This window comes from Protobothrops mucrosquamatus, unplaced genomic scaffold (genome assembly GCF_001527695.2).
Source record: "Protobothrops mucrosquamatus isolate PMUCROS unplaced genomic scaffold, P.Mucros_1.0 scaffold_69, whole genome shotgun sequence".
Taxonomy (NCBI): domain Eukaryota; kingdom Metazoa; phylum Chordata; class Lepidosauria; order Squamata; family Viperidae; genus Protobothrops; species Protobothrops mucrosquamatus.
The window spans coordinates 481,648-505,668 of NW_015386145.1; the positions used below are offsets into that span (position 1 = coordinate 481,648).

The window sequence follows — 24,021 nt, forward strand, 5'->3', positions numbered from 1 at the left end:
ATAAAAATAAAGGGAAAACAATAATTCGGAGAATTATCTTTTTAACCATATGTATTCAATAAGATGTGCAGTTGTTTTCCAAAATATGGGAATCTAAAATTCTATCTTCTATTTATTGCTGTTTTTAAGTAGCTATTAAATAAAGGGTTTACTTCCAAATCCCATAATTTGATTCTTTTACCAAATTTACATCTGAAACAAATATGTCTTGAGGTTTTAGCTATATACCACTGAGGCAAAACCAAAGGAATTTTAAGCCTCTTTTTATTTATTTTTATTATGTACTTTAAATGGGCAATTACAATACTTCTTCTCAACTATAATCAGCAAAATAACAATTAAGTCTCTAAATGATGCAAATGCTAATGAAATCCAACTCTTTGAAAACTATTCATTTTCATTGAAAGAACTGCTTTGCCATACTTAAAAAAACATTTTTGCAAAGGTTAAATAAAATATTTTATGGCAATTGCTGCTGCTTAGTGCCTCTGTAACAAGAAACACGAGACACAGGTTTTCCTTCCCAATAAGGGAGTGTGGTATTTGAGACCTGATCCTAACTCATTTTATTCCCAAGTGTGAGTTGAACAAGTCAAATATGAACTAATGCCTAGAGGAAAGTTTCTGACTCCAAAATATGGATTATTTCATATTTCACATTTATCTTAAAATCTGCTCCCAGAGTTCTTAAAATTCACTAACTTGGCAAGATGAGAATTATCATGAGGAATGAAATAGCTTCAAAACGATGAAGTCATCTCACATTCCATTAAACTGACACTTGCATGGTTTGTCCACAGTTGGGCACTATTCTGACCTCTAGATAATAAGTTCCTCAAAAAAAAGTCCAGCAGCAAACGAGTTTGGAACATACCACAACATAATATGCCCACATTGAAGTCCTAATGAATTTGTATTAATTCTGCATACTTACAAGCAAATACCATTGAAAAATTAAGACAGATTAAAGATTAAAACAAGAACTTTGCTCTTCTGCTCCCTCAGGTAACAAGCTATTTTTACAAACTACCTTTTCAAAATACCCACACAAATTACATGATGCAGGGGTAGCTTAGAAGAAAAGAGAGGACTGTATTGAACCAAATTCCTACTTTTCCCAGTGGATCACTTCCACTTCTCAATTTTGATGTCAAGGGAGAAGTAATAAAATATCAATAGAACAATAATAACATGGAATATTACAAAGCTCATTAATTTAATAATGACCAGAATCTTGGGTTTCAGACAGCCAAGGTTGTAGTGCTATTGATGACAGAGAATGCTTCATTGCTGTTTTGCTTTTCTTTCCTTGTGGCCTCAACCAAATGTGTGCTAGGAAGGAGTCCATGGGAGTATCCCAAGGAAGAAATGCTCCCCAGAAAGAAGTTATGTAAGGGGCTCTTACCATTTCCAGCTGGATCCCTCCCCCTCTGTCCCTGTTCACTTTGCCTAGAAGAGAAAGGTAAGTGTAGCTGCAGGAAGAGGAGAATCTATTCCAAAGTTATGAATGCCCTCTGGAAAACTCAGGAAAACAGTACAGTTTCTCCCCTCCAATTATGTTATTTCTTTAGCAAGAAACTTCAACAAATTGGTCTTGTTTAAAGTATTTTAAAATATCCTCTGTTCTGTTACTATTTTGCCTCTGAAATCTTCTATTGTTTCATTTTAGATCACTAGCTTGTGCAGTTAACTTTTATTATTGAGGAGTGGGCATCTCATAGGCACACAGAGAATAAAAGTAACAAAATTCTAAAATAATATGCAGTAATCTCTGAATACTCAGTGATACTTCCAGACAAGGATGCTTTAACAATGCCCAATCAGGGATGTCTATATTTCATTGCTTGTGGAAGAATTCAACTGCCCTTCCAGGTTTTTTTAACAAGCCAAATAACATTCTGCAGTTAGCTGGGCAATCTTACTTCCTGAAGTTCTAAATGTTGGCAGAAAGACAAGTGGAAAAGGTATGATGCTCACTACATTGAGATAAAAGGGTTAAAAACTCCTGATCATGATTGGCTCTGTTTTACTGCAGTTTAAAAAGAGACAGAAACAGCTATAAAAACTATGCTATTTCAAAGGGAAAAGATTAATGTGAAAACATTGCTTCCACAGAAGCAAAAAGCATAGAGGAAAAATAGAGAGTTATCAATTATACTGGTCATAACTTGCCAATCCCATCCCCAGGACCTTAAATTGCTTTCTATAATGGATAATCTACAGCAGAGTAAATGTCAAAGTTCCTCTCCTTTTGCTTTTTAAAAAGTTAATGAGTGAACTCAGCGTGGTTATTCCACAGTAAATATATACTAAGTGCAGGTTCCTGTGATTGATAGCCGTTCAATTAACCTGCATTCAATTTACAGATCACAGAAAACATTTTCTCCATGATATGCTACATTTCTTCTTGCTAAGGAAGACATTTTCCTACTAAGGAAGAGGAAAAAACAAACAAATAATGGTTCTCCCCAAATTATCTTATTTTCTCACTATTTTTTTCCCAAGTACAAGTGATGACTGTGTACAATATGTGGCACTACCAAGACTTCTTTCAAGAGTGCCCAGCCCAGATTATTCTGGAAAATCTGCATGATCAGCAGCGGTCAAGCAATATAAGAAATTGTCCTTCAGTCACCAGGCTGCTGTTGCCAGCTATGATCTCAAAATGTTATACTCATAATCTAATTTTCCACAGCCGAATCCCTTTCTTGCTTATGTTCAACAGCAAACAGCACACTGCAGTGATCTTCCTATGTATCTGTTTGGTATTTTTGCCTAAAGCATATACATAAAAATAAATACTAGAAATGTTTGATTTTTTTTTAGAATCTCTTTTTACTATCATTAGAATCTCTTCTTACTGTAAAATCTAAGAAGCTTTTATGAAGAAACTGATTATGAAAAACACGAAGTTGTTTGCTCTATTGAACCAACACAAGGTTCTTCACTGCAGTTCTGTGCATACATGCACTATGCATGTACCCCAACTCCGTGAAAGCTTATGCAGTTTAAGCATATATACGTAGATAGAGAGGAAAATTTCTCATCACAATTAGATGTTGAGGAATATGGATATTTATGAATTCCCTCAATATGCTTGGGTATGCTATGGTGGTTATTATCAAGGATATCCATCTCCAAGATCCCTATTTCTGGTTCATTGCTCAGCTTTTGGACTGTCATTTTCAAATTGTCTTTATTGACTACTGTCAATTGTATTGTCTTTTGTCAACAGAAGATTTGTGCTCACATTGTTAGGATTAACATCCCAAAAGCTGAAGATGTTTGCTTTCTCTCAAGCCCAATGAATTGTTTATGTGCTTTCATACAGAAGCCTGAAGTCCTTTTTTTTTTTTAATTGGACCGTGTGTGAGTGCAGAGCACTGTTTCTCAGTCTTGGCAACGTTAAAATGTGTGGACTTTGACTCACAGAATGCTAGCTGGGGAATTCTGGGAGTTGAAGTCCACACATCTTAAAGTTGCCAAGATTGAAAAACACTGTTGTACAGCTCCAAACCTGAATGAAATATAAACATTTCTGGGTTTGCTCATCCTTTTTGTTTATCTCTTCTGTCTTGTAGTTTAAGAATGGATCTTAGGCTGAAATCTGGAAAACTAAAGATAGGAGAATGCATGAATTCCCCCCCCCCCTCCAAAAACTGAAATTCAATTATTTCAACACTTTCCATTTTTAACAACCGTTGCAACTATTGCACTTGTATGACATACATACCTGTGGGGACTTGTGAGAGCGCCAACTATATTGGTGACTGTGAAGGCTCTCCAGCAAAACATTTTCATCTGTGTCTACCTGGCCAAACCGCAGTGTCTCCTGTGTGTCATTACAGATTACAAAGTGGCTAAAGACTAGCTGTTCTGCCTCAGGGCATTGATTCTGAAAGAAAAAGAATAGAAAACCAAAAATAAGCTTCAGATTAATTCCAGGATGTTTGGCAACTATCTGCCCAGTGCTGAAAGTTTTTGAGTCTTCGCTAGCATAAGCTTTCCTACAAAGCATTCTTTCCTCATAACAACAAGGGAAATGCAGTTTTTAAAATATTTGATATATGTTATAGACAAGTGTACAAATTTTATCTCTGTTCCATAGTTATACTAATACTCCCAATATTAGTGAAGATCCCTTTAGAGTTTTTAATATTTTAGGAAAAATACATCTTAGCTAAAGTTTTAAACTAATCAATCCTTCTGAACTGGTTTTAAACATTATTGTAGTGTCCATTCACAGTTTTCAGAATGCTCAAGCAATTCAGATTTGTTTTGGGACAGGCTAAAATAAAAGGACTTAATAACTTTTTAATGATAATAAAGCAGTTACCATTCTCAAACTTATATAAAGGCTGGTTGATATTCTCTTCTGTTGCAAGGCTACTATAGCCAAATACCAGTACTTTTTTGAGGGGAGGGAGAATCACTATTTTTCTTTTAAAGTAATTGCATGAACAACAGTTGAAGGATGAAGATTTCCTTTATGCTTGAGGACAAATCTATAACTGTTCAATTGCTCAGAAATGCTTCTGTATCTGGGAACATCTTCCTCCTCAAAATGCATACAGAGCAAGGCATGTAGGTGAAAAATGAACAATACTGCAGACCATGAGCGTAATGTATTAATGCACATCATAAATTTCTAACATTCAAATTAGAGAAATTTGTTCATTATCTGTCTTCAATCAATTGTATTTGGCTTCGCTTCTGCTTTTAAAAGATTAGACTAAAGCAACAGATATATTGGGCATCTTTCCATACAATTCCTTTTTTGACAGGGTATAAATTATCAATGTCTCAAGGATGTATTAATCCCTATAATACATTGTGTTACAAGAAAGGTTTGAAGGCAGAAGAGTAAGTGGCAATGTTACAATGAGATCTTCAAGACATTCTTCCTTTATATTTTGACCTTTACATTTTCTCACTCCATCAATTTGAAGCTGATTGCCAATTCTCTGTATCCTTCATTCAATATATTATGTTGCCCACTTCTTCTACTGGAGCCTACAGGACCATAACTGATTTTCTATTTTCAGTTCCATTTTTAATGTTTCCATTATCTTTGGTTATATTGTTATGATGGTTGTCTGTTTGACAGCTGGAATTATATCTGGGTGATTTTTCTTCTGTTGAATTTTCTCCCACACCAATGGGTAAGTTCTTCCTTTGTTGTTTAGTTACTCATGGTTCTGTCAGCAATATCATGGAAGCATATAAAAGCAAGGAAGATATCCAGATTTCTCAACCAGCCAACTATTTCTTGGCCATCAGATTTCTAAAGAATGCACTTTAGAAAATGTACTTGTCAACACTTCATTTAGACCAACACATAAAGCTTCATTCTCAGGTGTTAGCTTCACAAAATATGTAATCCATTACTTCTGAAAATTATTCAAAAGCACCCATGATGATGTATGTACCTGTTCCTTGCAGAACCTGGTTTCTATGGTGGCCATCTGCTCTAATGTGTATGCATCATGTTACTGAATCTGTTTAAAAATACTGCATTCTTACATTCACCTAACATCTCTTCTTGGCAGGATTGAATTGCTGCATCCTTTCCACAGAGGCCATTTATATAATCCCTGCTTATTTCTTTTCCCCTTTTAAATGTATATACCTATCCACTCTTAATTCCACTCAATAGTAGAAGTTAGAAAGGGGTTTCAAAATAATGAGGCAGGAGCAAGGTCAAGAGGATTTGATATTACAGACTTAATGCTATTAATTTATGTTATAATGTTATACCATTATAATGTTATTAATTATGAACACTGTAATTTAATTAAAATGTTTAATAATAATAATTGAAGAAAGCAATACTGTCATACTGTAAGAACATACTTTGTTTTGACATTATATAATGGTACATCTCTGATTACCATTAGTCACAGACATGAATTTACTTATTACCAGTTTATACAGAGGTTTTCCTTAAAGAATTTTTTTTTAATCTGAAGAACTGTGTTGGCCTATATAATATCCAATACTATCCATGTTATATAAATCTGTAGAGTGAAAGGTTTTACTGGCCCAACATTTCGTTGACAAAATAATCCTAACTTTAAATTTTTACCATAAATGATGGTAACCCTTAAACAAATATATCTTATTATATTCAAATAAAAGGAAAAACCTATCAAACATATTAATATACATAAGCACTTAGAATTACTGGATTATGCCCCTTATGTTTCAGAACATTTTTTCCACTTAAACTATGAAATCCTATAGAAACTCAGAAAGGTATTCCTATTAAGTTGAATAAAACTTTCTCCCAATTAAATTTTTCAAGGCCTTGTAAACTTAAAGACTATAAAAGCAATTGCTTACAGAAGGAAATCACTGCTTTTAAAAGAAAAAAAAAGTTCTACCATCTTAGGAATTGAACAGATGACCTGGGATCATAAAAGCACATAGCCTGGTGATGCTGTAATGCCTACTTCTATTGTTAAAGCTTCCATCATTATTTAAGAATAAAATGAGTTCACCTTTTGGGAAAAACAAATTCCAACAAAGGCTTCCATTTATCTTGAACTCCTGACCTAAAGGTGTAAGGCCAAATTACTTTATGCTTTGTATGTCAGCTCTTATCCGCAATGTGTACAAAATTAGTTGTTTCTGATACTTGGTTAGAAAATGTGAGGAATTCAATTAATGATGGTGCTCTTGATTTGGTCTGGCAGAATACCATGTTAATTATGAACACTGAACATCACAAAATACTTACTAGTGGGAAGTTAATTTTCAGTATGTGGTAGAAGAGAACCCACTGAAGAAACATGTTGTTACCAATTAACATTAATATGTAGTTCAGAGCCCACCTCAATAACTAATGCACCCTAATGTAAAAATAGGCTGAGTTTTTAATCAAGGACACTCTCGGCTAGAGACTCACCCACCACATCAGAAGATGGTGGCAAAAACTCCCGAGATGAGAGGAAACAAGGAAATTGCAACAACAATTACAGAGGCATATCCTCTGTGGGTCATTTGAACATTGCCACCCCTGCATATAAATCAGGTCTAACTATTCATAGAATTTACCTGACTGGAACATCTTGCAAGGCAACATATGGCTCTACTTATACAATCCTGTTGTTTCCAACTCAGGGTATTTCTTTAAAGACTCCCTATAGTTTAAGTCAGTCAATCATTTTCTGATGTGGTCTTACACATTTAAATATTTATACAATGCACTTTGTTTGCACATATGTGATACTAGAGAGACTTTTTTCACTGCATGAAAGTAACGAAGGCCATTTTGCAGTAGTTACTCCTCCACCAGCCCATGCAAACAGGCCTCCTTCAAAATTGTTTGCTTGTTTTCTGTTAAGCACATTGCTCAAAATATGACAAAAAGCAGAAATTGGAGCTACAAAGACTCTTTTTTCACAGTGATATTTGAACCAGATGTAAAGATTTAAATCACACTAGCTCTTATTTTATGAATGTCCTTTTACAATAAGAAAATCCTGGAATGCCTTGAAAAAAGAAACTCTGATGCGAAACAGATGTTTTATCTTTTTTAGCTTTGCTATTGTAGTTTTGTGATGGGTAATTAATGCAGAAAACTTTGTATAGGTATGGAGATTGCTAAAGAGAAATCCTGGGATGAGATTATTTGGATAATTGCAGAAAATATTGTTTGTACATACTTTTATTAATTTGAGCCATCGGTTTTGGATGTATAGAACCTCATATCAGTTGTGGCAAAAACCTTCATTAGAGTAACAGGGAAGATATGTGCCAGATTCTTTTTTTTCATTCAACAGGATAAACAAGAAACTAGGGAAAAGTCTAACTTTAAGCCATGATATTACTTGGAGGGACTGGGTGAAACATTCAGCGTTCTCTGGTTATGCCTGGTTATGAACTAAAAGGAAAGAACTTATGAATATTTTTCTATGTTATGTAGATTGGACCTTAGTAGATTTTAGTGCCTATTTGGTTATTATTATGTGAGAAATACTTGATATTACAATTATTCCTCAAGTTATATTCCAATCTCATTTACACAAGTTTAAATCCATCCAAACTGGTCCATTAAATCTTGATGTCTTTTCAATGGTACAGTAGTAAGAATTTTAGTATACAATACTCTTTCCTGCCATAATTGTTTAATTTATTATTGCCAAAATGGATAATAAAACTAACAGGATATACTTGCTGTAGCTTCTGCCAAGTATTCTTCAGAGGTTTTGGTCTGCCTAAGATAGCTACTCTCTGTCAGGGCAAAACTCATTATTATAGCCCCTGCATCAATTTCTCTGTGAATCAGCTTAGATGCTGTATATCCTGCTTACATAACTGCTGCATCCAGAAAATAGTGGAGCCAGGGTGTCTTCTGGCCCATTCAGACTTGGATTTAAAGAGGAAAAGAGCACTTTTGATCTCAAGTGTTTTCACACTGAAAATTGACCATTTCCTTGGCATTTGCTACATCTGCACCCTTCCAAAGTCACTCAGTGACTAACACACCCTGGAAATCTGTTCTCCAGCTATGAACTCACATATCTTTTCCTTATCTTTGCCCTCTTTGAATATGTACCTTCAGTTTCAGTTAATTACTTCATGATAAGCACAAAATTGCATTACAAGGTTAGATCTGAACCTTCAAATTATGATTTTTGCTTATGCTCCAAACTGGAGAAGCCACATTCAGATCACTGCTTGGATTTCAAACGTAAAGAAAACCTTAGCTTACTGGCCTGGGTATAATGGCAAAAACCATATAATCTCTGGTTTCTGCTAAATGGGAAATAAGATTCCATCCACAGAGTCATAATATTCATTTTAGGGAATATGCAAAAAAACAGGAGAGAAAAAGAGATATTGCAAAATTTAATTTATGCAAACACCAATCACTGTAACTTTTCATACCTTTCTATCCTTACAAACCCAGTCTTGTTTCTACTCTATCTTTATATGAATTCATACATTTCCTTTTGTTCCTTAAACTTCTCTCTTTCTATTTGAGGACCTCATCAACTCCACCCAACTACAACTACTACCTCTAGTCTTTCCTCCCAGCCCATTCATATTTCTTCATATGTATCTTTTGCAATTCAATCCTCATTCATTTTCTCTATAGCACTTTTGTATTCAATTCACATTCATTCAGCAACCTTTCGTTCATTTTACTTAAGTGAGATGAGCAGTGTAGAAATTTGTTAAATAAATAAATTTTCTTCCCCATATAAGAGCAAACAAAAATAACCCACAACCCAATCCATACATTTACCAATCATGCTCATACAACACCAAATGATGATATGTAAATAGGTTTTATGCATTTCACTTGCTCTTGTTTCATTTTCAGTAAAATGCATAACACAACAAAAAGGACCTGAGGCCGGTTTACCATTCCTATTTCAGTCCCTTCACTCTACAAAGCTTCTGATACTTCTTCACTCTTAGGAATCTTGAGATGATATCTGTTTAACCTTTTCATTTCAGGTCTATTTGCTTACCTGTTGCCAAGCCTGAAGGGTTTTATGCAGAGAGTGGATGGTATGTTGGCCAAAGCTGATGAATACAGGATCCACTACCATATTTCCATCCAAAATCTTTTCCATGGAATTTCCAGAAACAGAAAGCTGCCCAAATATACCAAATGGTTTTGCAACAGTTTGCTTAGTTAGATTTCTACACTCCAAAAGTTTACAGTCAATTCTAGTGGATAACTGCATGTCTCTGAAGACAGATCCATCACTCCATTGCCTGAAATAGGTATGAGGTTCTTCAAAAGAGATGATTGAATATTCTAATTCAGATGGCACATTTTTATCAGATATAAATGGATGTAGGAACTTTGGTGGTCCTGTAGAAGAAAAGGTAAAAATAAATCACTAATACTTAATATAATGTTGCAGATATAAAACTAGGAATGAACATATGCAGAAGAAAAATATGCCGGGAATGACCAAACTATATTTTTCTAGATAAAATCAAAACAAAAATTCTAGGTATTATTTAAGCATAGTTAAGTAATCACAAACATGACATGTAAACTGAAAAATATTAAAAAAACAATATTTTCTCCACTGAAAGTTTATTGCTATCAGCAGCATTTCTATTAAAATGTGCTTATATTCAAATTCTGGAATCATACAATATAAGTCTATGACTTATTTCATTCTAAGTTACAATATAACCATTACACATCTTTTCTGCAAGGTTAACTGAACTCTATTTTTCAAAAGCTTTTTGGAAAGGCTCTGCCCACTTGAGTGCCACTGAGATACATGGGTTCAGTTCTCAGAATCCTAAGCAACCTGGACATTACTAAAAATTCTGGGAGTTGGTGTCCCTATTTGTGAAAGGTAAAATTAGCCTTTGAAGTCCCAAGATAAAACCTAAAGCCATAAGAAAGAGTAGTCTTATAATACATAACCTGACCTTTAGTCAGAGTTTGGGTGGAAGAGAGACCTTTTGCATGCCTCTTTGTGTTTAGAACTATAATATCAACAAATAAAAGAAGCTGTGTGTTGTGCAAAAGTTAATATGCTAAGGCATATATTAAATGGTATTAGGAATGTAGTAGGCACCATGGTACTCCCCAGACATAGGATGTCAGCCTTGTCCTCCAGCCACATGACCAGCAACAGTGGCTGGTATATCCCAAATCTCTGGAAAGCATTAATTTGTCTGCCCCTGCAGTGCACTAACTAGTAACTATAAGCTGCTATTGCAAAGGTGATAGTGAGAACAACAGCATTGCTAATAAAACGGAGAAACAATAAACAACCAGAGCTACCAAGAACTAAACAGCAAAAGTCCTTCAAATCCGAACAGAAATTAGAAATCAAAATTGATATTTTAAAGGGGTTTTAAATTAAATTTTTAGTAGAAGCGGCCAAATTTAAATAGTTATTTTAAATCTTTTTAAATTTTGTATTGTATCACTGTTTTAAACTGGCTGTAAGCCGCCCTGAGTCCTCCGGGAGAAGGGCGGGGTATAAATTTAATAAAATCTCAAAAAAAAATCTCAAAATATTAGGAGAAGAGAGAGGATACTCATTCAGGACTGTATGTTCAGATACAGTGTTAATTTGTAAGTTGAAATAAATGTAATCATTGATGTAGGTAGAGATCAGCTCCTGATGAGCCCAAAAGGGAAATAGAAAATATGACTATTGAAAATATAGTCAATTATCAAAAAGATATAAAAAGCCAAGGCTATCACAAGCATACATACAATCCTCTTGCAGATTTTTTTTTTTTAAAAAATAAGTGCAAACCAAAATTACAGAATACATTACTTTGAATTTGCAGAAAATAATTATCCCAGAAAACAATACTTGACATAGTTTATCTACAATAGTCCCAGTTGCATACATTTACGGTAATTGTTCCACTGTGACTAAGTTAGGTAAGAAAACAGCAATTAAGAAAGCTTAGTTTAAAAAAAAAGGTTCTAAAAAAGAAAAAAAATGAATTTTTTGAAGGACCTCTGCCTGATTCAGGGTTCTTTTGTTCTTTTCACTGTCATTTGAAGTGCTAAAAATATTAATTAATAATGGGGAAACTTGGAAAGCTTGAAGAAAATGTTAGTCATTCACCACTTTCAAAACCATCATTTAAGCAAGATGTCATGCTTTAGAAATTGCTTAAAATATTTGCTCATTTCTCATTGAGAATACTATTTGAAATTAGACAATATAACAATGTTATTGGAAATAAAACTGACAATAATGCAAGCACACATTACTGAATGAACCCAGGTGGATCGCATCTCTTACTACCAATTTCCTTTTAAAACAATACTGTATCTGAGTTTTGAGTACTTGGTACTTCCTTTGGAGACTTTTTGTTCAACAGCACATATAAAGTGGGGCAGGTTTTCTGGCAAAAGTGAAAAGCAAAATTTATTCCATTAGCCTCACAATAAAGTGAAGGGAGGGGAGTATTTGGGCCCACTACTGAAGCTTAAAAACTGAAGCACCTTCTGCAATTACTGCCTTCAAATACATCTGCTTTTTACACATTCCTGCTACTGATAAGTGGGTGCAAGCTATTTGAGCATATGGTCCAGTGGACAAAAGAACTGCAAATGTAAAGCAGGTGAGGCGATGAGTAAACGGAAAAGCAATAGCTACAGATTTCTGTTTCAGAATTTAAGATACATACCTCTGCCCAGCTGATCCAGATGGTGGCAAAGATGAAGTTCGGCATGAGCAAACTGAATGGAAAGTCCCAGGGCAGGCACGTACCAGGGAGTGAAGCATGAATCTACCCTAGTACAGGCTGCTAGGGCGGTAGGAGTCACAAACTGTTCCGATGCACTTTGGGAACCCGATTCACTTTCTGAACTGGGGAAGAGAGGTGAGGAAAAACAAAAATAATATTCTAATATACTGAATTGTGTTCTAAAACAGCAGCATCTTTGAGGATCGGGGCCCCAATAATGTGGTCATTATTAAACACTATTAATTTGGAACACTTATTTAAAAAACAGCATTGTAACGAGAATATATTATGTTCCATTTAAGTTAAATACACTTTTCTTAGCCAATATTCTCCAAATCTGGGCCTGAATTGTTTTCTAGGACATACTCTAGTCATTTAATTTTAAAAAAAAGGCGAGAGAGTAAGGTATTCTTAAAATGTTGGACTAGAGCAGGGGTAGGCAACCTTGGCTCTTTTATGGCTCGTGGACTTCAACTCCCAGAATTCCTGAGCCAGCATGGCTGGCTCAGGAATTCTGGGAGTTGAAGTCCACGAGCCATAAAAGAGCCAAGGTTGCCTACCCCTGGACTAGAGTCAAGAAAGAATGGGTTCTATTCTCACTTAGCCATGAAGTTTTTACAGATGACCCCAGATGAACCTGAGTCAATTATTGTCTGTTTGATTGAATTAACTTCATCAGATTGCTGAGGGGACAGAATGTAACAGAAACAAATTCTTCACCTTGAACACAAACATAAATTTACAAACATTTTGTTCTATTTTATTATTTGAATTCAATATATTGTAGTCAATCTTGATAATTTCTTAGAAACGTGGCCAAGTAAATACAGTGGGCTACGTCCTGGACCTATCTCAACAAAATAAAGTTAAAAATAACTATAGCTTGGGATTCAGATGTAATACTATGATTTATTTTTTAAAAAAAGCTTTCAATCTCTTTGTGATCATGCCAGTTAAAGACAGGTGGGGACTTCTTGGATCCAAGATTTACCTTATTTATATCCTGACTAACCAGGTTACCCAGTGGAAGGTTTGGATAATTTTAGCATTTTTCTAGACCTGCAAATCTAGACCTGTGTAACGTGGTGTTTCAGTCATCTATTTCAGTAAGATTTCTTTCAGCAAATAATAAATTGTTTGAAGAGTCATGTGTTCTTGTCTGTTTCAGTGTTCTAGCTTTTGGTTAAAAAAATAGCAAGATCTGTCTTGGTGAAATAAATTACTGTTTCATAATCAATGCTGTATTTACCTTTGGTCATCCCCCGAATTCTGGTTGCTGTTCAGAACAATTCTCCAAAGATCTGAAGCTACAAGCTCTTTTGGATCAGTTATTAAGTTGATGCTTGGCAGGGACAACTCACAAACTTTGCTTTCTGATAAGCTGAACTCTCTGAAAGCAACAAATGTCTTCTGGAGCTCATCCCAGTATTCCAAACTGCAGGGGATCTGAAACAATTGCAAATTGTAGTTGCCTGGCATTTCTTGACAAAGACAAAGACATTTATTTGCAGTGTAATATACAGTTGCGCTATTTGTCTGTCCCTCCCCATCGACACACACACACACACACACACACACACACACACACACACACACACACACACAGAGAGAGAGAGAGAGAGAGAGAGAGAGAGAGAGAGAGAGAGAGAGAGAGATATTCTTTCTGCCTATGCATGCATCCAACCATCAATACATGCGTACATAATGTCTATCTGTCACTCTATCTGTCCATAGATCCCACTGAAATCCTAAAGGACTCTTGGCAGTTCACAAAGATAAAAGATATAATGACACAATCCACAATCAAATTAAAATTGAAATGTTTCAGGATGTATAAACACAAGTCCCAACAAGAATCAGTCTATAAATCTCAGCCAAGACGACATCAAAATCTAAATGCCCTCTGGAAGAACTTTATTTTGAGCTGTTTCTGGAAAACAATAAAGTTGGAAGTCAACCTCATCTCCATTGGGATGCCATTCCAAAGGACCGATACTGCCATTGAGAAGCAGTATTTTGTCAGTCATCTTAATGTATTTTTAAAAGGTTTAATATTAATATAATTGACACCAATATTTATCTCACTGGGATTAGAGCATATTTCTTACCACACAAAGGGAATATTAACTACCATACAATGTATACACATTTCTCTAAATTATGCAAAGTAAAATGCAAGCAGATATTACTATAATTATAAAAAAAAACCCCAAGAGAATGAATTCTGTGTTTATATTTAGAACACATTTACTGAGAATTTGATTAAATGGCTTTTTTAAAACGCCATTTTCACATATACCAAAAACTAAGACAGAAATCAGTATTTCCTAGAGCACATCTGTAATAGATCAGGAACTATTTTGGAGAACAATTATCTTCTTGGAAACTTTTCATGCAGGGTGTGACTCAGTTCAGGATAGGATATCCACCTCATCTCAGTCATAAGACAAACCAACCATCAAAAAAATAAAGGTTCTTATCTAGATCAGCTTGTTAACCCTTAAACTACCAATTGTTGCATTTAGGTGGCAGGTCTGAATTGTCCCTGCTGCTCCTTAAATGATGAGTGACCCACATCAAGTTGTAAAATTCTTTTTTAATTAAAAGTTTTCCATAGAAATGTAAAAAGAGAGGCAATAAAGCACAGCATGAAAGGCCGGACTACATTAATAAAAGCGGTTTCCACTGACAAAACTATGTGAAGAGACAGGTTTGGTTTTGCCCCCAGTTTTACATGATCCTGTAATCTAGTGGAGAATATCTCCCAATATGGGATTTCAACCCAACTCTGAGTAGTCCATGTAAATGATTTTTTAAGAAAAACATGTATGATTACTTTCTGATAATGCAGCATTAAGTAGCATACAAAGCAGCTGAACGTAGTTTTCTGAATTTCCACTATGGCCTGCCAGAAGAATTCAACAGATAAATATAGTATGACAATCTGAGGGAGCACAACCCCTTGGTGCACACAACATATCTAAGAGTATGTCATTTAATCTTCACTTTCCAACTCTGAGAATCCCTAGACACTCATCAGAGCTGATGTACTATCAGCTAGATGATTCCTGGCAACAGTGGAATTAATCTGCTTAGTGGAGTAAGGGGTGAGCTTTGATTTCTTTCACCAGTTGTCCTACTTTATCTATTAAGAAAATTTATATGGCCACCCAACCAACTCATGGTGATTCCAGGTGGCTTACAGAAGTAAAACCCCAAATACAAAACTCAATAACACCCCCCCACAAACACACACATACACAACAACAATCAAACAAACCACTTGATTGGCTTCGTGTCACTCTGGGGTCCCCAGGACCACTGGCAAAACCATGTCTTCAGGGCCTCTTGAAAGAGTATGAAGCTGGGGACCTTCTTTCCATGTCTATGTGCCCTAACAGAATTATTGTATGGTAGAAGTGATTTAAGTGATTTCATTTTTAGGCAATGTCGTGATTTGGAACACCCTCTTAATCTCTTGAAACCATTTTATCACACACCAGGAACTGACTATATAATCACTGGCAAGTTTGAGTTAACTATTTAAAGAAGCTTGTTTTTACATTAATTAATAAAAAGCTAAGCAGCAAAAAAGGAGGATTTTTAGCTATAATCCTTCATTTTAATACTGTATATGTAATATCGAAAAGCCTGTTAATATCAGCAAGCACACAGAATACATGAAAAACTAAATTCATGTTAAAAGAAATACATACTGTTATGTTTATCACTTATAGAATGCTAGGTCTTGGGAAGCAAAAAAAAATATCAAACTACCTAATAAATCTTAAAAAGAAAGTTATAATTCTGCACACAAATACCTATGAAGAGAGAAAGTCTCACCAAAATGCATAGGTTTATAGCAACAGAGATCTTTATGAATTGAATTTGGGAATTTAAACTGATTTACATTATGTATTTCTATGGATACCACATTATTTATTCTTCTGGGTGGATAGATTATGATTAGTGGCTCAGCTTGATAATTTTAAAGTAAGATGAATGCTTTATGCAGTAGTAGCTGCCAAAAATAATAAATCTAAAACTTGAATATCAAGTATATTGTACAAAATGACTCATGGGCAGGGGAAGTAAGATTATTAGGTGCCATTGAGAGTTTCATAAGAAAAATAAAATTGTACTTTGCCTTGAAAAATAAGATTAATAATCTCCCTACATGTCAAATAATACTTATTCCGGAAATATTGCTGCTGTCATTTCTGCAACTAGAACATTGGTTTCAATGTTGCTGAAACTTTCATTTCACAAGAAGTTATAACACAACATTTTCTTTATTTGTACACTCTATCGCTTATTTGTTGGTTTATTTGTATGTAGTCCATCTTTATGACTTTTTACAAATAACTTATGACAGCAAACATATCCATCATACCTTCCTCCTCCTATTTTTCCCACAACCACCACCTGTGAAGTGGTCGAGAGAGAGTGAGTGGCCCAAGATCACCCAGCTGGCTTTCATGGCTAAGGCAGGACTAGAACTCACAGTCTCTGGCTTTCTAGCCTGGTGCCTTAACCACTCAAGCAAACTAAATAGTCATCCAAGAGCATCAAATCATATTTCTCCAATTCTGAGTCACTTTCCAACTAGAAAAACCACACGAGAATTCCTTGATTTGACCCAAGATAGAGTTCCTACTGGAAAAATCGATTAGTTGTGGAGCATTTCTATCCTTAAAAAAACATAATTCTCAGAATAACATTTGGCTATTACAATAATTTTTAATGGTCTGCTTTTTAAAAATCATATAATTCCAACTCTCTCCATAGTTTCTTTTTACAGTACTGTTCAGGTTGCATCAACTATCACAGCCTATGTTGCCGTTATCACTGTTGTCCATTCATTCTCTTCACCTCAACAATCAGCATCATTATTTCATATAAGGTTGATCCAGGGCTCCTCTTGGTTTGTCATGATTTTATGTAGCAATATTTTTACCCATTCTAACTTCTAACAACCACTTCCAAGCTGAAACCTTCACTTTTTTCTTTACCCCATTTTCTTCCTGGTATTCAGATATGCAGTTTACTATACTTGATAAAGCATCCACTCAACCCAAAATTGAGATTTTGTGTTATACAAATCTGCCTATTCTTAATGCACTTCATTTGGTGCTCTTTGGAATGAATGTTCTTGGCTATCAAGCAAGGACCTAATAACTGGTGAGATACGACTTCATAAGATTTTTGCAATGAACAGTTAGGAAACTTTAAATAAAGACGAATTTATGGGAGAGCTATTAAAAACACGAAACAGTCTTTTTCCTTAGGTCATGCGTCTCCATCAATTTAAGTTTTCAAGAAAAAATTGGACAGCCATTTGTCTGGATGGTATGAAGGCACTGTACAGGGCAAGAAGTTCATTAGAGGACCTCTAAGGTCCCTGTAATTCTATTTTGTACATTTTATAAGTAAAATAATACATAGTAGACATTCTCCCAATTTTTTTTTAAAGTTTAGGGGTTCTTCATCCAGAATAAAAAATTAGCACCTGGTTGCTCTTTTTGGTCCTTGAGAGTATAATATCTGGGAATACTCTGGTTATTTTATTATTACGTGAAGTATTAATACCACTTTACAATGCCTTGGTAAGGCCACACTTGGAATACTGCATCCAGTTTTGGTCACCACGATGTAAAAAAGATGTTGAGACTTTGGAAAGAGTACAGAGAAGAGCAACAAAGATGATTAGGGGACTGGAGGCTAAAGCATATAAGGAAAGGCTGCTGGAATTGGGTATGTCTAGTTTAATGAAGAGAAGGACGAGGGGGGACATGATAACAGTGTTCCAATATCTCAGGGGCTGCCACAAAGAAGAGGGAGTCAAGCTATTTTCCAAGGTGCCTGAAGGCAGGACACGAAGCAACGGATGGAAACTAATCAAGGAGAGAAGCAACCTAGAACTAAGGAGAAACTTCCTGGCAGTGAGAACAATTAACCAGTGGAACAACCTGCCTCCAGAAGTGGTGAATGCTCCAACACTGGAAGTTTTTAAGAAGAGACTGGACAGCCATTTGTCTAAAATGGTATAGGGTTTCCTGCCTGAGCAGGGGGTTGGACTAGATGACCTCCAAGGTCCCTTCCAACTTTATTATTATTATTATTATTATTATTATTATTATTATTATTATTATTATTATTATTAAACAACAACAACAACAACAATAAATAAATAAATAAATAAATAAATAAATTTTACGAAAACATTGGGACGTCGTAAACCGGACCATATGTAAAGCCGAGATTTCTACTGTAAAATCTCCTGTTGGACTTATATAAATTTTAAAATTAAGGACTGTCTATTAACCTTAAAACAAGGAAGAAGTAAATAAAGAGAAGAACAACCTTTCAAGGTCTATTAATTTTTTCACATATTCTACCTTCTCACTTTTCACCCGCAGTAGAGTTTTCCTTGATCTGCACAGCTGCCAAACCTTGACATTTACCTATTTATGCTGTCACTGCATTCTTTTTCATTTTTCTGGTAAAGCATTCAGAATTAAAATGTTCCCAAAGGGGTTATATAATTAAGTTGCTTTCTCTTTTATACTCTGACCGATAAACTATCTTTTCGAAGATGAATATTTTAATAGGTCTCCTTGGAAGCTTTTTTTTTCCTTTGAAAAAGCATACTGTTTCCTCATGATTGCATTCTCTGAATATCACAAGTTCAACAAGATGTGAGTAATCATTCAAGGCAAAGCAGAATATGTTTCAAACAGTAATTAATTTGTGAAACAAGAGGTGTTGAATGCATGATTGCATGGTAATTACCCCTTAATTTGAAAGTTTTATTGGGTAAAATTTAATATGTATATTTGTAGAATAGAGTAGAGTAGAGTAGAGTAGAGTAGAGTAGAGTAGAGTAGAGTAGAGTAGAGTAGAGTAGAATAGTTGGAAGGGACCTTGTAGGTCAGTGGTGTTAAACTTGCAACATCACGTGATGTGTCGCGACGTATTGTATTTTTTTTTACATTGTAGGCAATGGGGTGGGCGCGGTTTCAGCATGACGTATCTAGTCCGCGGGCCGGCAGTTTGACACCCCTGTTGTAGATCATCTAGTCCAACCCCCTGCCCAAGCAGTCCTGACAGACGGCAGTCCAGTCTCTTTTTGAAAGCCTCCAGTGATGAAGCACCAACAACATCTGAAGGTAGTCTGTTCCATTGGCTGATTGTTCTCACTGTCAGGAAATCTCTCCTTGATCAGTTTCCATCCATTATTCCTTGTCTGGCCTTCAGGTGCTTTGGAAAATAGGTTGACCCCCTCCTCTCTGTGATAGCCCCTCAAATATTGAGACACTGCTAATATGTCTCCCCTGGTTCTTCTCTTCACTAGACTAGCCATGCCCAGTTCCTGTAACCGTTCTTCATATGTTTTAGCCTCCAGTCCCCTAATCATCTTTGTTGCTCTTCTCTGCACTTTTTCTAGAGTCTCAACATCTTTTTTATAGTGTGGAGATCAAAACTAGTTGCAGTATTCTAGGTGTGGTCTTACTAAGGCTTTATAGAGTGTTAGTACCTCACGCGATCTTGATTGAATCTCTCTGTTAATGCAACTTAGGATTGCATTAGCTTTTTTGGCCACCGCACACTGTTGGCTCATATTTAATTGAATGTCCACTAAAACTCCAAGATCCCTCTCACAATTGCTGCTAAGCCTGGTTTCACCCAATCTATATGTGTACTTTTGGTTTTTCTTGCCTAAGTGTAAGAATTTACTTTTCTCTATATTGAATTTCATTTTGTTAGACAGGGCCCAGTTTGGAAAAAGGAGAAAGAGAAACCTGTACTTAATATGTGAAAAATTCTCTTTCTAGGTCCTGATGTTAAATAGCTGGAAAAATGCTGGAATCCAATATAGGAACCACATGTAAAAGTTGGCACTAACGTGGATTATTTTGCTTTGGTTACAAAGTGAATCCATCCAATAAATGACATGGTTTAATTTTGCAGACTAGAGATATTTTGAATACAGGCTGTGCAGAGAATTACCTTGCTCAATGGCAGGTCATTTCAATACTTTATAATGGTATTTTAGTTCACCTTGACATTGAGACATAGCCTCAGTTAATTTTCAGAAGCCTTGGATAATTACTCTATCTACTAGTGGGGGAACATGAATCAAGGTCTGTAAGCTTTTTACATTTTTATAGACTTATGAGAATGACATGCAGTAGACAGATGTAGAGGATTTTTATGGAAAGGAAGTTTATCAACTTTGAAGTTTCGGGTAATTTTATAAGTTCTTTATTGTAAGTATTGTGTTGCCATAAAGAGGGGGGGGGTTTCAACTTATTTTCCAAAGCGCCAGAGGGCAGGACAAGAAACAATGGATGGAAACTAATCAAGGAGAGAAGCAACCTGGAATTAAGGAGAAACTTCCTAACAGTGAGGACAATTAACCAGTGGAACAGCTTGCCATCAGAAGTTGTGGATGCTTCATCACTGGAGGTTTTTAAGAAAAGACTGGACAGTCACTTGTCTGAAATGGTAGGGTTTTCTGCTTGAGCAGGGGGTTGGACTAGAACATCTCCAATGTCTCTTCCAGCTCTATTCTGATAGATTGCGTGACTTTTTTTTACTCAAAACTCAGCTTTTGAGTTTCAAAAACATTAGGAACATTCAATTTCATGTGAGACCCTGTTTTCTGAAGTACTGACTGAAAACTCTCTGACTTAGAAGGTTAAGAATTAAGAGAGACTTGGTTTGGTATAGTGGTTGAGGCATCAAGCTAGAGGATGAGTTCTATTCCCATCCTAGGTATGAAAACCATCTGGGTGACTTTGAGCCAGTCACTCTCATTCATAGAACAGAACAAAACAGAACAGAACAGAATAGAGCTGGAAGGGACCTTGGAGGTCTTCTAGTCCAGCCTCTTGAACCTATACCATCTCAGACTGTCTAGTGACTTTCTAGTCTCTTCTTAAAAATCTCCGTGATGGGACACCCACTATTTCTGGAGGCAAGCTGTTCCACTGATTAATTGTCCTCACTATCAGGAAGTTTCTCCTTAATTCCAGGTTGCTTCTCTCTTTGATCAGTTTCCAACCATTGTTTGTCATCCTTCCCTCTGGTGCTTTGTTGAATAACGTGACCCCCTCTTTCTTGTGGCAGCCCCTCAAATACTGGAATACTGCTATCATGTCTCCCCTATTTCTTCTTTTCTTTAGCCTAGCCAAGCCCAAGTCTCGCAGCCGTTCTTTGTATGTTTTAGTCTCCAAGCCTTTGATCATCTTAGTTGCTCTTTGAAATTTTTCCAAACTCTCAGTGGATTCAGCTCAATCCACTTCACAGATTGTTGTTGTGGGGAAAATAGGTGAAGGAAGGAGTAAAAGAAACCTCCATTTGGAAGGTTACTAATCTGGCTCACTGGGAGCTCTCATCCTGTGCTAACTTATGCTGGGTTCAGAAAAAGAAAGTCTTGGATATAGATGGATGAAATTACAGATATCAACTCTCCTGGTTATCATTATGGAAATATCAACACCAGTCTTAATGCCATCACTAAATTTCTTGACAATACTCTTTCTGCTCTACACAAAATGAGGTTCACTTTGGCAAGAATTGATACACTATTCTCCAAGATGCTGAAGGGGAGATTCAACAGCATTGTTTATCAGGAACTTTGATGTGTGTCTTCAGAATCAGCAACTGAAACTGTTACAGTATATGTATTCTAATGTGTGGTCTTCTGAAGCACGTCTGACAATTAGAGACAATATTTTTTGCCTGACTAGGAGGTGTTTGGCTGTAATTACAGATGATGTGTTACTTATTAAGAGATGAAATTTCTATGAAAATAATGAAATGTTTACCCTTGCAATGGCTATGAGAAAGTGGGTGTGACAGTAATATTTGTTGATATATAAGCTAGCTCAAGCAGTCTAATTGCACATTAGCAGTCCTATCCTTTGTCAAATTGCTTTAATGAGTTGGTTTTTATGTGGGTTTTCTTTTTGGTCTACAACTGTACAGATGTCCTCAGTGAAGAACCACTCATTCATGACTGTTCAAACTTGCAGGTACTTATGACTGGTCCTCAGAATTCCAGCTATCACAGTGTCTCTGCGGTCCCATGATCACAATATGGGCATTTGGAGTCCAGTCTGCAATCATGACAATGCAGCATCATATGGTCACGTTTGCCATTTGCAACTTTATCAGTTTCTGACAAGCAAAGTCAATAGGAAAGCGGGTAGGAGGCCAAATGGTGACCATGTGACATGCTCACTTAATGACTCGTGGTGATTTGCTTAATAGTGGCTACGGAGAGTGTGGTAATTGCTCTTTCTAAGCAGCACAGTGACATGACATCATGCTTTATGACCGTTGTGGTTAGTGATGGCAATTCTGGACCCAACCGCTGTTGTTAAGTGAGGTCTTCCATTATAGTAAATAAATAAAATACATAAATTTCCAGAAAAATGTATGAAGGAAAAGATGGAAGAGCTATAGTAAAAACTAAGGGTTAAGTTATGGTGATGTGTTAGAATTTTGTCAAGGGGTATGTAAAATAAAATTGAAGGAAGATTTGATGACAGAATGATACCAAAGTATCATGGTTTACTTATGTACAAATATCAGAAAAAATTAAGGTAGCTGAAAGATTTTTTTTTTGTTTTTGAGCAATGTAAGACTGAGTTTGAAATAGAATTGTGCACAAATTATGGGCACGTGATTGCTAAAATGTATAAAGCTTTTATTGAAATTTGGGACAGAAGTAGAACAATTATTGGATGATTAAACTAAGTAAAAACTTTGTTGTAATATTCAGATGGAACAATGGGAGAATATGTAGTTGAAGGGGCTGAAATTTATATTATGTTATAATCTTAAAGAGAATTTTATAAAATTAAATATTGTTGGCATATGTCACCAGAGAACTGTCTAGAGTGTAAAAGGTAATTCAAATTTATGTTGGAAATGTGAACAAGAAGGGACTTTTTTTATCATGCTTGGGAGATGTGTAAAAAGTCAGAAAGTTTTGGATTCAAATACATACAATAATTCAGAAGATTTTAAAAATTAATATACAATTTAAACCAGAGCCTTTTTCTTTTGGGGCGGATTAATAAATAGTTGGAAAAACATAATGCAACTTTGTTTTTATACATAATAACTACAGTGAGATTTTTATATGCACAGAGGTGAAAAAAATCTGACATTATCCACAATGGAGGAATGGATGGTGTTGACGGAACCGAAATGGCCAAACTGATACTTTTAATTCAAGAAAAGATTTTATCTAAGTTTATGGTTGACTGGAGACACCTTGTAGACTTTTTGCAAGAAACAGAAAAAGATGAATGTATGACCTATAGTTCTGATGATTAAAAAATAGATTATAGAAAAAAATGGACATCATGATGTAATCACAGAATAAGACGTAAATTCATATTTATAACTGCTGTAAAGAAAATCAGAAGCTATTTCTTCCTAGTTCCTTTTTTGCTTTTCTTTACTTTTGACTTTGTTCCCTCTTTTTCTTCTCTTCTCTTTTTTTGCTCACTCTCTATATTAGTTTCTTTTAGCTTTTATCTAACCATTTTTAATAATGTTATATCATCATCATCATCATCATTTTAGCCATTGTCTATCTACTGCAGGATGAAGGCCTCTTCTGCTTGTTTCCAACCAATACGTTCCTGAGCTTTCTTTTGCCAATTGGGCCTGCAGTACTTGTCGATCCACCTTGTTTTGATCTCTTTCATGGACACTTTTTATCAAGTGAGATCCATTCTATGACTGCCTCAGTCCACCTACCATCAGTTCTTCTTGTTATGTGACCAGCCCATTTCCATT

General features: G+C 35.6%; 1 protein-coding gene across 1 annotated transcript in view; it reads right to left on the reverse strand.

Moving 5' to 3' along the window:
• The window catches only part of VPS13B (vacuolar protein sorting 13 homolog B), a 310,137-nt gene that overhangs the window by 52,414 nt on the left and 233,702 nt on the right, over nt 1-24,021 (reverse strand). Inside the window, exons 41-44 of the mRNA XM_015813428.1 lie at nt 13,451-13,647; nt 12,142-12,323; nt 9,483-9,832; nt 3,734-3,895 (exon numbers count right to left, since the gene is read on the reverse strand). Coding sequence (XP_015668914.1) covers nt 3,734-3,895; nt 9,483-9,832; nt 12,142-12,323; nt 13,451-13,647 — 891 coding nt within the window. The remainder of the gene's footprint in view (nt 1-3,733; nt 3,896-9,482; nt 9,833-12,141; nt 12,324-13,450; nt 13,648-24,021) is intronic.